Genomic DNA, 17,432 nt, shown 5'->3' with positions numbered 1-17,432 from the left:
GGACTCGGACTCCACAGAGACAGATTAAATACTGTTGCGGGGGGGGGGGGGGGGAGCTTTAGTGGTTGATAGTAAACACAACTGAAGTCGTCTTCCCTCTTGCGTTTATTTACTTTTTAACTCCAACTCTTCCCAAAAGGCATGTCAGTAGTGCCACCGCTTGGGTTTCCTTATATGAAAAGAATGCTTCCTGGCAGCTTGTCACTTTTGTGTCTCCCAAGGGAAGAAGTGAAGAGCTGCAGAGGGGGAAGGGCTACATGGAGGGAAGGAAGGGCCCGATGGTTAAGAGCACAGACTCTGGAGCCAGTCTAGATTCCAATCCCTGGTTGACTTGGCCAGCTGTGTGACTTTGGGCACGTTACTTAACCTCTCTGTGCCTGTTTCCTCATTAAGCTGCCATCAGGATTAAGATGATTTGATTCGTGTAAAGTCCACAGAACAGGACCTGGCACTCAGTAAACTGTTCCTACGTGATTGTGATAAGAGTGATAGTCATATCTTAAAATGCATATTAACAGACTTTTTCCTTTTGCATTCCGTGCAGCAGACCCTGTCCCTAGTCAGCCTGAGGCAGCAGCATCTGCCTGGGATGTGGGGATTAAGGGGTATACTATGGGCTAGAATTGGAGAGAGGAAAGCAGAGTATTTCCATTTGAAGTCGGCAAAAAGATTTTTTGAGTTGAAGACATGATCATGAAAGTCAGGCTTTGTCATGAGAGAGAATGGTTTTCTAAGTTCCTTTGGCTCTCACTGAGCACATCCAGAGCAAATCCTAGAGGGCTGAGGCCACACGGCTCTTGTAGAGCTGAGAGGACGCTCTTTCGGCCCCGGGCATGTAGAGCAGGAGACTTGCTGCCCCAGAGAAGGCCAGGCTATGCGGGAGAGGAAGTGGGCAGTGGGCCCTTGGGTGATTATGGGCAGAGGGGCCCTGCTGCATCCTGACAGCAGTCCCCAGACCTAAGCCTGGGAAGGGGCATAGTGAATCAATTGAGAGAACAACAAAGGTTTAGGTTGAGGACTTTTTGCTTCTCTTCCCATTGGTGACTCTTGCAGGCACGTTTGTCTGGGCCTCCACCTGATCATGTGTTACCAAGGAGGAGGAGAGGTGCAGTGAGACAGAGGGCAGGGACTAGCCCTGCCGTGTGGCTGTAGGGATTCAGAAGCCCAGCCTCATCCAGAGGAGGTATGATGTGAGGCTGAGGCCAAAAAACTTCCATGTGCCCTCTTCCATGTAGGGAACGGCCCAGTCCCCAAGGCCAAAGGAGGGAGAATAGTATGGGCTCTGAGGTCTGCAGCTCACAGTGAGCCAAGGAAGGCCAAAGAAGCGAGCAGAGGATAGCCCCTCCCCCTCTCCCCCCTGCCAGCTACAGACCTCAGCAGCAGACTCCAGCAGAATGTGTAGGACACAGGTGTGAACTGACACTGGCCTGACCTGGCCTCAGGACTAGCCTCCGTCCATTAGGTTCTCTGCCACGAGGTCACACAGTCTCTCTCCCACACACTTGGGCACTGCCATCTTAGTAAAGGAGGAGGGCAGGGCAGGCATTCTGAAGGACAGAACATTTTAAGTCTAAGATGTCCAGTTAGTCCAAAGCGATTTTAATTTAGCAGAGATGCCAAGCTTAGCAAGGTTTTGTGGGTATTTTGTCTGTGTGTGTGCCAAATGGGTACCGGGAATCACGAGGAAGTTCAGATTCGTTCTATTGAAAAGATACATTTTATTTGGACATCTGAGCACAGTATGGGGAAACCAGTGATTTTGATACCTTTAGACACATATATCTGATTAAAGATTCACCTGTTGTTAAGCCCCAGATGCCTACCTCTGGTTATAAAGCAAGATTTCTGGAAGGCTGGAGAGCCCAGGTGCATTGTAATCACCCGGGGAACAGAAACAAAACAAAACAAAACAAAACACCCAGCCCTGGTATCCGGGTCCCACTCCCAGACATCGCCATTTAATTAGTCTGGGTGTAGCCTGACTTCAGAAATTTTAAAAGCCACCCCCCACACCCACCCCCAACACATGGTGATTCTAACGGGCAGCCAGGTTTGAGAACCACTATAAAGAATAACATTTTCCCCAATGCTTAGGGCACTCTCTTTGAATACAGAAATAATAGTGAGGAGTACCCGTTTTTACTGTAAATACAATTTTACTCACGCAAAGGGAGGAACATGTTATCCAAGGTGTAGGCCTGGCTGATCTGGCATTTTTCTGGTGTACTTAGCGTTCTTCAGAGAAAAGCAGGTCTTCAATGTATCTATACAAATAGCTAATGGAACACAAACCTCAAGTGCCAGCCAGCCACGTATGACACTTTGAACTTCATAATAGACACATTTAAAAAGTAACTAGAAGGAGGTGAGATCAATTTAATACATTTTATTTAGCCCAATATATCCAAAAAAATCATCATTTTGGCATGGAATAAAATATAAAAATTATTAATAAGATATTTTCCATTCTTTTTTTTTTTGTACTGACTCTTGGAAATCTGATGTATTTTACACTTACAACACATCTCAATTTGGACTAGGAACATTTTAAGTGCTCAGTACCGGTCAGTGCTGGTTTAAATCATGGCAGTCACTAGTATTGGATGCTGAATAAGCACACTATCTAAGGAGATGACATTTTAGCATAAAATTTAGTTTCCTTTGGAAGCATGTCGATGATATCAGAGCCCTGGGGATGGAATGTTTGTTTCCTCCTATAGTCTCGGGTAGCCCTGTCAGGTACAGAGTCCCGCCTTGCCTCAGTAGTTCTTTGGGAACTAATAGAAACCTTGCTCATTCCTGTCCTTCAGGATCAGCTCCCCAGAGGAGGTAGAGAATGAATTCAGGTAAGAGGTGTGGATGTAAAGCAATCCCAAGGAGTTCCAAGACCTAACAAGTGAGGTCACCATTCAGGCTGAGAATTGGGATCTTTTTTCCCTTCCCCTGTAATCCACGGTGTTAGAGATATGTGAACCTGGCAGCTGAAGTCCACCCTGCCTCCTTCTGCAACTCCTGATTCAAGATGTCCACAGCTGCTTGGTCAGATTTCAGGACCAGGGTTAATGCACATGAACTCCTTTCCAGGTAAAGATGTGGCCTCTGGACCACGTGCTTGAGCTTTCCGTCCTGTTGGTCTTTGTAATTCCAAGAGTTGAGTATTGGCAGTGAGAGGAAATACATAGGGTAAGTCGTATAGCTTGCTGTTAAACACTGAAGCTACTTAAACCTTTCTAATGTGGGGAAAAGGATCCCTCCAGATGTGTCAGACCAGCTAACTAGAGTTCCGCATCAGGGTTGGAGGAGATAAGAAAACATATTCCTTTTTTTCTCTCTCAGGGAACACCGTCCTCGAGGACTCTGAAGAAAGAGGTGAATCGTATGTGTAGGGATTGAAATCTTTCTTGTTCCCTGGCCTGACACCATCAAATGCCATGTAACTATGACCCCTGAACCCAACTGTCTTCCTCCACAATGTGAGCACTTACTAGTCTCCCTCCTAAAATGTCAGCTTGAAGAAAAAAAATTTTTCTAATTTATCTATTTAAACGGTGGTAACTTTTCTGGTTCCAAAGAACAAAAAAATAAGACTTGATCGACCAGGTTGTAGGCTCATGTGTGTTCTGCCTCATTAGTTGTCCCTAGGTGAGTCCTATTCAGTTTTTCCAGGGAAAGAGGAGAGTGGCCCTGGGCACGAATAGTGTTGTAGAAGATAGGATTTCCACCCCAGAGTTCTTTCCTCTGGGACCCTCATGGTTTGAGCCCAGTGACTTCCTCACGGCTCTTCAGAGCATGGCTACAGCGCTGGGAGCTATAGAGGGCGCCTTGTCTCGGCCCCCAGCCTGATGCCTGGGCAGAAACAGCTCCTCCCTACTGAGTAAGGGTTCTAGGGCCTCCATACCAGGGCACCCCGGGAAATGCCACCAGGCTTGCTTCTTTCCTCTGTCTCTGACATCTGCCAGACCTAACCACGTCTGCAAATTGGGCAACGTTTAGGAAGTCAGGAGAGTCTACTGATTAAACACGTGGGCTTTGGCACCCAACCCTGCTGTTTACTGTGCTATCTCACAGGGAAGTTCCTTTATCTTGCTAGTGTCAGCTTTCTCTTCTGCAAGAGAAATAATTGTAGTAACTGTCGCATAGGATTGTTGTGAGGAACAGAAGCGATCGTGTGTAGGCCTGGCTCACGCTGACACTATCATTTCTTCTCCCTCTCACAGTATGGCTCCTGATCACCTCTCCAGTCTCACCTCTCTCCCGTGCTTCAGCAACACTGACCTTACAGGCTGTTTGCTGTTATAAATGTCCCTTGTACTAATTCCAGGCTTTTCTACATGCTGTCCCCTTTACCAGGAACATTCTTTCCAGTGCCTTCATCAGGCAAACACCTTCTCAGGATTCAGATCTCAAGCAGGGGTAGATCCAAGTGTTTGGTACTTGAAACAGATAATTTAGTCTGGGGAGAGGCTTTGAAAAAAAGAAGATTAAAAAATATGAATTCTAAATTCAGTACAAGATGAAAGAGTACTCAGAATGAAAAAGAAATCACAGCAAATTACTTATTCAGGTCCCTTCCTTCTGTGATCTCTTCAGACAATGTGGCAGAAATGCTTAGTAGATGTGCTTCCCAATTGCATCCTGACTTCTCCTTCCCGCCTGGAACATGCTACAACTCCCAGCATTCACTGGGGATCCTGAGGCTTAAGCTTTATAGACTTCAGGCTAAACTCACCTCTGGTCTCAGGTTTTATGTCACTTTCTCCTTGAACTGTCTCTGAACTTCCAAGACCAGATCCGGGCTCCTTATCTCTGTCCCTAGGACCTCCTAGGTATACCTCCCTCATAGCTCTTACCTCTGTGCATTGAAATCACCAGGCTGGATATCTGTCTCTTCAAATAGACTATGAGTCCTGAAAACCAGAGTAGTTTCTTGCTCACCAGTCTACCCTCAGTGCCTAGTGCAGCATCTGGCACACAGGGGCACTCTAAATATCCGTGCAACTAATGAATATCTGATTTTCCCTAACCTCTGGGATTCCTGATTCTCCACAGCTGAGAAGAGTTTTCCTTCCTGCTCCTTCTAGACACACACAGCTCCACAATTTCAATCTTGTGCCATTAAGACAACTCCACTAGTACGCATTCTCACAGAATAACTGGGTTACTGGAATTGCTACTATTTATTCAATATATGACTTCTTCCAGAGAGCCTCTTTACCAGGGACATATAATGCAAAAGGAGATGAGGTAAGTACAGAATTTTTCTTTGGAAAGGGGGCATAGGGGGCTTTTGCATTCTTCCCCAGTTCATCAGCTTAGCAGTCTTTATTCTCAAAAATGTCAACGAGAACTTACACAACTCAACACCAAAACAAATCCAATCAAAAAATGGGTAAGGACCGGAATAGACATTTTTCCAAAGAAGACATACACGTGGACAACACATATGAAAAGATGCTGAACGTCACTAATTATCCAGGAAATGCAAATCAAATCCACAATAATATATTACCTTATACCTGTCAGAATGGCTAGAATCAAAAAGACAAGAAATAACAAGTATTGGTGAGATGCGAAGAAAAAAGAACACTTGTGCACTGTTAGTGGAATTGCAAATTGGTATAAACACTGTGAAAAACAGTATGAAGGTTCCTCAAAAGTTAAAAATAGAGGGGCGTCTGGGTGGCTCAGTCAGTTGTGTCAAACTTCGGCTCAGGTCATGATCTCGTAGTTCTTGAGTTGGAGCCCCATGCCAGGCTCTGTGCTGACAGCTCAGTGCCTGGAGGCTGCTTTGGATTCTGTGTCTCCCTCTCTCTGCTCCTCCCCTGCTCATGCTCTGTCTCTCCCTCTCTCTCAAAGAAAAATAAACATTAAAAAAAATTTTAAGATATTTGCACCCCTATGTATATTGTAGCATTATTTACAACAGCCAAGACATGGAAGCAACCCCAGTGTCCACTGATAGATGAATGGATAAAGAGGATGTGGTACATATATACAATGAAATACTACCTGGCAATAAAGAAGAATGAGATCTTGCCATTTGTGACAAGGATGGAGCTAGAAAGTATTATGCTAAGTGAAATACATTAGAGAAAGACAAATACCGTATGATTTCACTTATACTTGGAAAACAAAACACCTAACAACTGAACAAACAAAAATAGGCTCTCAAATACAGAGGACAAACTGGTGATTGCCAGAAGGGAGGTGGATGGGGGGATGGGTGAAATCAAGGGTATTCAGAGGTACAAACTTCCAGTTATAAAATAAACTCACATAAATGAAAAGTATAGCATAGGGAATAGAGCCAATAATATTGCGGGATGACAGACTGTGACTCCCCTTACCGGGATAAGTATTGAGTAATGTATGGAATTGTTGAATCAATATGTTGTACACCTGAAACTAATGTAACGCTGTATGTTAATTATACTTCAATTTTAAAAAGACACCACAGGTTGCCTAGCCAATGGCTATTTCCTCCACTTGTTATTGCTAGCAGAACCCAATTTTCTGGGGTATTCTTTCTCCCATGAGCTAATGGGTGGTGGTCCCTTTGCTAGCCCCTAGGGGTGAATGCTGTGCAGTCATAGGAAACCAGGGTAATTCCATTCTCCTTGCCAGAGGCAGTTTTAGAGGTGGGGATGTGACTCAACCCCAGCCAATAAGAAATTTGGGAAGTTCTATTGTGTACGCTGCGTGGCTTCTAGGAAAGATTTTTCTCCTGAAACAACAGAAGTAACCAAAGGGAAATCCCCTAATTTTGGATTCAGTTGTGTACATGTGATGCCTGGAGCTCAGGTTGCCATCTTGCAATTGTAAGGAGACAAGCATATAGATGAAGCAACAGGTTGAAGGTGGCAGAAAGGCAGCTGGAAAGCCTCTGGGGCCTGAGGCTGTTGGGCCCATTGGAATCCAGAACCACCTCTCTCCAAACTTCTTGTCAGGTCAGATAGCAAAATCCAGTTGTTTAAGCCACTTTTAATCAGGTGTTCCACAAACTGTAGCTGAAACCACTTTGATATAATTCCTAATAAGGCCAAGGAGGTGAATTGGGAGGTGAATTGAAGAATGCAGAGAAATCACTTCATTATTGTGATGGTTATTATGTTAATATACACATTTATTAGCGCTTTGAAAGTGTAAAAGCATTTTGCCTTGATGACCTACATTCACATTACATTTTAAAAATAAAAATATTTTCTCATCTCTTGAATCAAACTGCAAATGAGAGAAGCCAAGTAATTTGCATGTGAACTACCCTCATTTTCAAAAGAGGATAAGCGCCCTTGAGAAAATATTCCAGCAGAGCAAAAAGGAAAAAAAAAAAAAAACCTTCTAGGGTAGTAATTCCCAACATTGCCAATTCAAAGGAGGTCTTTTAAGGTCACCCCCCACCTGATAGTCCTTGGATTTTTAGTACCTGTTCACGGTAGTGGCTGGGGTGGGGAGAGGATAATGACAAAGTTACTTGAAATACAGCAACACATTTAATTTGTCCTGTTGTATCACTCACAACAGCATCCCCACTGGTTTGAAAATTAATCGTACAAGTGTGTGTCAGACATCTCTAGTTAATGCGCAAACATCTCTCATTAGTGTAAAGGAGGCTGTCCAATTCTTGGAGGTCTGCAGCCCTAGTGCTGGGCACCATTGTGCTAAAAAATTCCCAACTTCGAGTCACCTTGTTAACAAGAAGGTGACCCCAGAGAACCATTCTCCTCTGCACTGGGTGCTGGCAGGGATGGTCTTACAGCACTACTCCAACACAGACTTTCTAAATCCTGTTTTGTTTCCTGAGTGCTATCGCTCCTGAAAACCTGACTCATTAACTGTAAAGTTTAGCTAATTAAAATAGGAAGCTGACTGATAAGAAATTAAACCAGTATGCATAATGCAGATGTCTAAGGAGGATGATATTCCCAGGGCTCTGGGAAGCAGGCTAATCAGGTTTCAATCAGGAACCCATCATTCAGAGAGAAAGAATTAATTCAGGATGGGAGGCAGGGAGGGAACAGAAGTACAGGCAGAATCTCAAGATCAATCTGGATGAATCTCTCCTCGGGAGGAGGCAAATCACATCGCATGGGGGTGTGTGCTGCAGGGGAGTCTAGGTGGGATGTTTTCTGCTGGCCTGCTGCAAAACGATGCTGCTGCATACTGCTATCTATTCCTCATAGGTGTTCTGGCTTCCAAAAGCTGCTTAAACCAACACTGTTTTTCAATGTCCTTGGCCTAATCATTTCCAGAGAAACAACCGTGAAAAGGGGGTGACAAGGAGGAGTGGGGCATGCCCTCGGGCAGGCTTTTGCAACAGACACACCTTCTTACACAGGTTAAGGGCCTAGTCTGATAGGGTTTATTGTGTGCTAGGAACGAAAGGATTGGGGATGTTTCTGAATTCCCAGCTCTGTACAAACATCTGTTATTGGGAAGTGCCTTTTTCTGGGGAAAAAAGGCCCCAAATGTTACTCATTTAAAGATATTTTTTTAAATATTTATTTGAGAGAGAAACAGAGCATAAGTGGGGGAGAGGGGCAGAGAAAGAGGGAGACACAGAATCTGAAGCAGGCTCCGGCTCTGAGCTGTCAGCACAGAGCCCAACATGGGACCCAAACCCATGGACTGCAAGACCATGCCCGAGCCGAAATCGGACGCTCAACCGAGCCACCCAGGCATCCCAAAATGTTACTCATTTAATTACAGTATGACATTTCTGAGCTCTTTCCCATTTGGAAAGATATTCATAGAGAATAAATATAGTCTCCCGGAAGGAGAGCACACAGAGAAATATGGCCACAGAAGAATAACATATATTTCCCTTATCTCCTTCCTAATCTTCACAAACTTGCACCTAAAAACTGCAGAACAGAACTCTCACAGTGGGGTGGGGGAAGGGAGTGAACTACAGGCTCACATATTAAGCAGCAACACTTGCTGCCTAAAATGGACACCCCTGAAAAAAATTACCCAGTTTACCAGTAAACAACCCAAATGTATGGTTTTAAGCTATTACCCGGTACTGATATAAATGCGGGTGTTTTCTTCAAATAGCTTTTCATAGTCTGCAGTTTTCCCAGTGTTCAGAGGGAAGGTAAAACTTACTCATAACTTTAAATCAAGAGACCCTCAGAGAAGAGGACTGAGTAGACACATTGTGGAGGAAGCTTTGTGAAAACAAACGAAGTGACTGGCACAGTTGTTAAATGGAATATGGATGCTCGATCAGATACCAGCGTTGCATCCGTGTTAAATTTCCCAAATCCAGTCACTGTACTATGGCTATGTGAGAAAATGCCTTGGCTGTTAGGAAATACACACTGAAGCATTTCAGAATAAATGGCAAAAGAGAGAAAGCGAGAACGACGAAGCAAGCACATCAAGATGCTAATAGGTGAACCTGGGTGAAAGATGTAAAGTACTTCCTTGCAGTATTCTTGAGGCTTTTCTATTAGCTTGAAGTCATTTCAAAATGAAACATTTACAAACACCAAATGAAGCAATTTTAGATTGACCTACTTAAACACTATGCTTGCTGACATTCAGTTTTCTCAAGGGGTTGATTTAATGCCAAGAGCTCTCTTCCAAAAGACTTATCCTATAGCTACGTCTTTCCAAACTGCAAGACTATCTTCAGAAGAAAAGGAATTACCGAGATACACATGAATCCATGTCTATCTCATGCTCTGAAATGACCCCTTCAATAACTGATAAGTTTTTCTTCCAACCATGGAATGTCATTTACATTTGATTACTTGTTTATGTTAATATCAAGTCACCCCTTTAGATTTCTGAATCCATGTACCATTTATGTTTGTCGTGAAGAGATTTGTATTGCCTCTTTTTTTTGTATCACACACAGCGATCAACAGACAGCTGAGCAGAATCTTCGTATCCAGCAGTGCAGCTTCAACAGGAGTAAGTGCTTATAAAACAGAGAAAATTCCGTGAGCCGTTGGTGTCTTGTAAGTCAGAATCCTAGCACTCTCAAATTCCCCATGCTACAGAAGGAATTTCCAGGTGAGGTTGTGAAACCATAATTCATCACAACAACACCATTTTCAAATTTCTGTTTTTGAAATCATCCCTGACATCAAAAAGCCATGAAAGGACCATATAAGGAATGAAACACAAGGGGAAATTGAAAAATTAATTTATTATATGAAGAAACATAAACAATATTTATTAGCATCAATGGCTGCAGAGAAGCAGCCTGCAGAAGCTCACATCCACAGTTTATCGACTGAAGTAGCGACACAGGACACTCAGAACCACAGCACTGATGTTCGAAGGTGGTTTCCAAGGAAATGCTATATATGACGATTTCGATGTTTATTTTCCCATTTACAAGGCTGAAAAGATGAAACCCACATTCAGCCAAAATCTAACAGGATCAGGCATTCAAGTTGTAAAGGACAACTGTCAAAAGACGCTAGCTACTAGGTCCTTCATGAAAGATGAAAGATACAAAAATGATCAGCTCGTGATCAGCAAAAGCACTTCTCAGATTTCAATGGGTCTTCCTCCTCTGAGTACCATGTGTTTGGCTGCTAATTTTTGTGAGCAACTGACGCCAAGAGAGAGGGCAGCTGCTGAGTTCTAAGAATAAAGACCATTTACACTCGCCCTTCCATAAGGTCAAAGGCCAATGTAGTCACTCAAGCCGCTCATGTGGATGATACTGCTTGTTTCTTTTCTAACAGTAAAAACATAATAATAACCTGTTTATAGACTTGAATGACTATAATAACAACTCCTTAAATATGCATGGCACTTTAAAATATTTTCACAGCATTTTCACATCTATTATTTAATTTGATCTTTCCAACAACCTTGTGAGGTAGGCTGAGCAAATGTATCTTCCAAATTTGGTGGGTGAAGAAACTGAGGCGTACGGCAATTTAGTAACTTGCAGGGCTAGACGGGGAGGTTCCAACCTCTACACTGTGCTGTCCCCAGTAATGAAGAGACAAAGTCTAAAAGTGTTTGGATGATCTTATTTCAATGAAATACTTCACCTCCATTCAGCCAAATGATAGTGGTTCAGTTGGAGCAGCTATCATGACAAGTTATGGCATGCAATTAAGTAGACAAAGCACTGAGAGTTTTAAAAATGGAATTATAATGAAAAACACATTTTAACTCTCTGCACGGGAGGGAATTTGTCTGTCTTTAGGGCAACCTAGTTCTGTAGTCTGAACTATGATTTTACCATTTCGGAGGTATGATAAAAATAATTTTAAAACAAAAATTCTCAGCTCACCAGGACTTAAATTTTCACCATACAGAAAAAAAAAAAAAAACAATGCTTTCTCTCCCCCAAAGTGAATGGACATACATGCCCCAAAGCAGGAATATCTGTATATCAAGGGTTAAAGATGACAAAATGTCTGATTTCGTTACCAAACCTCTTTGTCCTTATAAATGTGGCTTGTAATTGGGTTAGAGGAGTCTGACAGACCATCACTATTAGTTTGGTTTGGGGTCATTCACGATGCTTAGCTATCTTCTACATTAAAATGATTGAAAATGCATTCGAAGGCTCAGATTTGTAACAGTTCTTGAGACAGGCTTCCAAACCAAGGTTGGAAGAATCTACCTTCCTATCCCTGTCTCATTCTGATCATAATTCCTGCTCAAACTCACCATTTGTAACCTGTCCCCTGACAGACTGCCTATTAGAAACTGGATGGGTCAGCAAGTTCAGCCATCAGGGATCCTTAGACCCATCAACCCTGACTGACCTGCTATGTCCAGCCTAGTCAGTGACAGGTCACCTGTTTCCAGATACTTCATCATCAAGGTTTTTACGGTAAAGATAATGGCACTAGATCCAGGCATTTCCCCAAGACAGCTGAGGATATGCTACACTATCCTTTTATGGAACAAATACGGTTCCAGATTAAAGGAGAAATTATACCTGAGACAGGAGAGTATAGGAACATACAATTGGAGATCTCATTCAAATAACTCAGAATCATGCCAAATCAAGATACATTAAGGTAAAGACAAAGATCTTCTGGTCATTTCATCTCTTCCTATAATTTAAAAACTTGTGAAGCCAATATCTAACTTTGGGAGAGGAGACCCTTTTCCTTCAAATAATGAAAACTAAAGTGCCCTACACAGCTGCACTTGGTGAAAGATTCCTGTGGAGTTCTCTAGAAAAATTTAAGTCAGCCACTGTAACTCTTGTCTAAAATTCTTCTGACAGGCAAGGAAGAGGGGGAAGAGAAGAGTGTGAGTTTTATTTTCTTCTTCATTAAGAAGGCAAATCCTAGCAAATTCTACTAGAAATTTCCCAGAATTGTTAGGACAGGACTGAACCTTGAAGAGGTTTAAACCTATCTTCCAGCAGGATTATTTATCTTCAACCATCCTGAGAAAGTAAGATTTCTGCTTATAAAAGCCTCAATCATTTTGATGTTTTAGCAACCCTCTTAATCCAGAATTTCTTCAGCACTTCGAAAGAATGAAACTTTCCTAAAATTCTAGGGTTTCCACGCAAATTCTTTGCATCCATGGATCCATGGGAATAGTCTCCAAATCTAGACTTTTGAATCAATTAGAGATAGCACGCCAAGGTGGCTACAGCTGGTTATGTACAAAGAGCCCTAATGAGATAAAAATGGAACCTCTGTCCATTCAAAAAGCAAACCTGAAGAGCCCTCTCTGAAAACTCGGACAAGTATGATATTGCTGATGACAAAACCTTCTGGTCATGAGGACAGCTCATGGATGAAAGCTATGCTCGGAGGAAATGGAACAGGCCACCTACACCAGCAGCTCAAAACAAAACCTAGAAAACAAGAAAGCTCCTATCCTCATTCTACCTGACAGAGCTAGCCATCCCAACTCAGATAGCGAAGAGGCCAGTAATGCCTGGGGGAACAAGGTCAACTACCAATGGTGCTACCTTAGGCTGCCTCTCCAGCACTCAGGGGTTTCCCTGGATTCTCTCCATAGTTCCCACATGTCCAAGAGCTCTCTAAAGGGGAGCAGCCTGCAAGGAGTTGAGAGCTAACCCCCCTCTTTGTTAACTGTGCAGGGCTCATGACTTGTATGAAGGACAGGGATCAACCCAGAAAACAGTATGTGTGAACCCCAAGAGACTCAGGTCCTGTTAGGCAGAGCAGAGCTCGTCAGCATTCAAGATCTGGCTGGGCACAGAACTTATTTTACTGCTAGAAGGTGTCTCATCTCTGTCTTCGGTTGGCCTCAGATCTGTTTTTCCTACGGACTCATGGGCTTTCTTCTGCCTACAGTCACAGCAAACACACTTTACCCACTCCTGAAAGCTTTCAGAGACACTGGAGGAAAAGAGCTTTTTGCAAGGATGGAAGAACTGATAGAACACAAGCATGAAGAGGATGGCTGTGCAGTACCCAATGAGCAACTGCAGAATCAACAGAGGTGCGCACACGTACATGTAGATGTCGGTCTTGTAAAGATACCACATGAGGAGGAGGAAGGCATTCTCAATGAATCTCAGCATGTAGTACACCAGTAGCCGGTACCAGTTCTGGGACTTGCTGATGAGGTCCGGGTTGTTGATTTTCAGCTGCACAGCTGACCAGCAGAACATATTGATACCGGCATACAGTAAGGTGAGAAAGCACAGTACGATGGTGGTGCCCACCCGACTGAGGGCCTTCTCGATGTTCTCGGGGAATGGGGAGCCACTGCACCAGAAGAGGATCCAGGGGTACAAGAAGAAGCTGAAGAAGTTGATGAGTACAACCATCACCACCCAGGCCTTCAGGACGGAGGTAAAGAGGACCAGGACAATGACGCGAGTGGCAATCTCAAAGCTCCTCCAGAGGAAGATACAGACATAGGCCAGAGGCTTCACTTTGACATCGTATTCATCATACTTGATCTTGATGGCCAGGATGTTGCAGCGCAAGGCTCCATACACAATGGACAACAGGGATAGGACCATGAAGAAACCTGAGGAGAGGAGAGAAAGAGCACTGACGAGTCTCACCTGCACCAAGAATCCTGCTGTCACAGACACTTTTGTCAGTTCCTTAACCCATATTCCTTGGATCCTTCTCTTTTATGTTCCCAGGCTGACTTCCAGCTCTATCTGTTCACTGTGCCTAAGGACTTTTCCCAGGGCTGTGGAGGCTGCTCTGCCCCGGTGCTGGGGGCGCTTAAGTGCCGGGGGATCAATGCTCCCTGGAGAGCCCTCAATACCCAATTCTAGCCTATCCGGTAAGAGCCGCAATAGAACTACCCTAGCTCCCCCACCCCTTGCGTAGAGTAACTCCGAGGTATGTGTTCTATACTATTCACCAGTGTTTCCTCACAGGGCTACTTTCCAGTCACCCATGATGACAGCTGTCTGATAATGCTCCCTTTACTGGCTGCCCTGCCTTGCCTCATTCCCTTCTCCCGTGCTCCTTACACCCTCCTCCAAAAACACACGCACTCAAACCCTTGTCTCAGGGTCCGCTTCAGGTTCAACTCAAGTTGAAACACCTTCCTAACCCCATCTTGCTCTGCCTGGATATGTAGAATCCTTTACATGGTGTTCTTCGTTTCCTCAATCAGTTTATAAGCTCCTGAGGAGTCGAGAATGACCATGTCTGACATGTCATCTTCATGCCTCTCAACATATACCAGTAGTAGGTACACAAACAAAAAAGACTCAATAATAAACTGCTCAGTGAGTTCCTCTCTATCTGCAGGACCTTTTAAATTTATACACTGACTACAGATTGCTCATTTTTCTTTACTCTTCAGTTACATTTAAGAATATGACTGCAAGATTGCCGAAGAAATGAGAACCTCCCCATTACTGAGGATCTTGTCTTGGGCTGAAAGGCCTTAGTATCTCAAGAATTCTCAGCTCTAGCTGCCTATTTATTTTTCTTTTTTTTAATGTTTACTCTTGAGAGAGCGTGAGCAGGGGAAGGGCAGAGAGAGAGGGAGACACAGAGTCCAAAGCAGGCTCCAGGCTCTGAGCTGGCAGCACAGAACCCGATGCGGGGCCTGAATTCACAAGCCATGAGATCATGACCTGAGCCGAAGTCGGACGCTTAACCGATTGAGCCACCCAGGCGTCCCTCTAGTTGCCTACTTCTTAAAATGACCTATGGCTAATGGGTTTATCCAGTTTATCTAAAGCAGAAGTTTGGGGAGACAAGATGTGGCTCATTTAAATGGGACATGGTACCGTGTTCGAGAGTGTGACACTATGGCTGTGAGCTACGGTCTCAGAAATGGGCCGCCAATCCGTGAACACAAACTGTATGGTCAAAACTGAAATATAATCACTTACTAACAGGCTGGCACCACCTCCGAATATTGCAGCAAGAAGAGACTGGAGGCAGGGCTTGGAGTCAGGAACCAAGAGTCTGGCTCTGGTTTTAGTCTTATCCCGCCAGGCCACACTAGGGAAATACAATCTCTTTGGGCTCTGTTTTCCCACCCATAAAACTGAGATAATACCTTCTGTGCCTGCTCCTTAAGGTGCAATGTCCATAAAACATAACTGCCTCTACCTAAATGCATAATTTACAATGCACAGGAATAAAGGTTTTTTTCCTTACTTAAGTTCTGAATTGATGGAAAAAACATCTATATTTGGTGGACGCAAAAGCTGTGATGCCTCGGTACTTACATGCCCGGCAGAAGCTGAATTTTACTCAGAGGCTCAACTTTTTTCATAGTCTTTTGGCAGTGATTTAAATCATCAAAATCATTCACTGGAAAGGCTGTGATCTACTAATCAAACTTAAAAGATGGAAACACTATCCCAGGGGTAGACCAGAAAGAAATTGGACTGAATTATTTTTCCTGAGAGGCTAATTCACTGGACCACTGTAAAGCAGTAGATACTGGCGATGTATTTTTATGTTTTATGTATTTTATATTTTTACAAATTTTTACACCCTAAGGATCTGGTAGTGAATCCTTTTCTTTCAGTGCTTATGTTTTTTCCACTATAAGAAAAATACTTCATATGCAGAAGATGAGCTAAGCGTAAATAATTAAAATGCAAATTGCATATTCATACACATACAGTATTTATATTGTTATATTTTTGGTCCTGTAAATTACTTATTAATGCAATGACTCAAATAATTTTTTTAAGCATTTACCCATTTTTCTCATTAAGTCAATTATTTCCAAATTATACTTATTTCTCTATGAAGAGAATTGGCCAATCATTACTCAATCGGCGCTCAGTAGCAATCACCCACTGAAGCTTTCTGAGAATGCAAAGAAACTGTCTTGAAATCACTGACCTCAATCATCACTCCCACTGCTGGCTGCTCACTGCAGAATTTCACAGATAGGAAAGGGGTCCAGGAAGAGAGAGAGATGCACTTGGAAGACAGAAGCTAGTAGTACAGAATGCTTGGAATGCCCATTTCTACCTCTAGAATTAAGCTGTTATCTAATGAATGGCTAGGGTGATGCGCATGCAAATACTTACTTACTCAGACTTAAATGAAGAAAAGTTCCCTGGTGCCATTTCCCAACCTTATCTTCCCACAGTCAACAAAAAGGGATCAGTTGGCAGTCACGCCCATTTAAGTGGCATTTCATAGAAGTCTAACATCCCCTAATAATCCTATTCTCATTTCCTATGAGTGTGTGTAGGGGGCACATTTTGCTGTTCTCATCTTTTGTCAGAGGGCAAGACATCATTTTAGGCAAAGCTGAATAGAAGGCTGTGGCAATATGCCAAACTCTTGGCACACTTCTAAAGCTTCTTCCCACTCAATTCCCGCCAAGTAATCTCCTTCCAAATGGACTCTTTTCCTATTTCACAGAGAAAGAAATTGTTATTAGGCACAAATTTGCTCATTTCCTGACTTGACACAAAAAAACTGAATTTCTATGTTAAGTGCTTTAGAACATTTTATTCCCCAGGATTCCCCTTAGGAGGGGAACTGAATTCTATTTGGGAGACAAGGGGAATGGTTTCTCTGTTGCTCTGGAGAGTTAACGGAGGCTGCTCCCAAGATGGAAGCCACTAAATGGCTGCTCTCTGTGATGCAACTACTCTCCATGGACACTGGATCTTCAATAAAATGACTCAACTTGCAAGACAGTTTAGGCCGAACAGAGATTTCCCCCAGCATTAGTGAATGACTTCAAGGAGGGACCTGAGGCAACCTGAAGGAATGTGGGGTACAGTGGCAGAGGGCAACTGAGGGAGTTAGCACAGTAAGCTTCTGGAAATTGGAATTTTACCCAGATTTCTGGAGGGTAGTCGATTTTAGCTCTTTTGCTTTCAGCTCAGTAGACAAAGTGCTTTTCCTACTATCTGGAGCCAGGATCTCCACCTGTGCTGCACTCCGCCACTCGCCTCCTCCTCCAAAATTTGCTCCAGTTATCATCTTTCTCTTTTCAAGTTTCCAGCTGCTCCCTCTATCTTGGCTCTTTTCCTTGAGTGTATGAATATGCCTGAGTCA

The 17,432-nt window shown here is 43.4% G+C and overlaps 1 protein-coding gene across 2 annotated transcripts in view; it reads right to left on the bottom strand.

Moving 5' to 3' along the window:
• The window catches only part of XK (X-linked Kx blood group), a 78,210-nt gene that overhangs the window by 17,968 nt on the left and 42,810 nt on the right, over positions 1–17,432 (bottom strand). The window contains exon 3 of one of the 2 annotated variants that reach the window (XM_042974014.1): positions 13,428–13,950. In XM_042974014.1, coding sequence (XP_042829948.1) covers positions 13,428–13,950 — 523 coding nt within the window. Of the gene's footprint in view, positions 1–10,181; positions 13,951–17,432 lie in introns of those variants that run through there. The other variant, XM_042974013.1, reaches the window with a different exon arrangement.

The sequence above is a fragment of the Panthera tigris genome, chromosome X (assembly GCF_018350195.1).
Source record: "Panthera tigris isolate Pti1 chromosome X, P.tigris_Pti1_mat1.1, whole genome shotgun sequence".
Classification (NCBI taxonomy): domain Eukaryota; kingdom Metazoa; phylum Chordata; class Mammalia; order Carnivora; family Felidae; genus Panthera; species Panthera tigris.
This window is presented reverse-complemented; position numbering and strand designations above follow the sequence as displayed.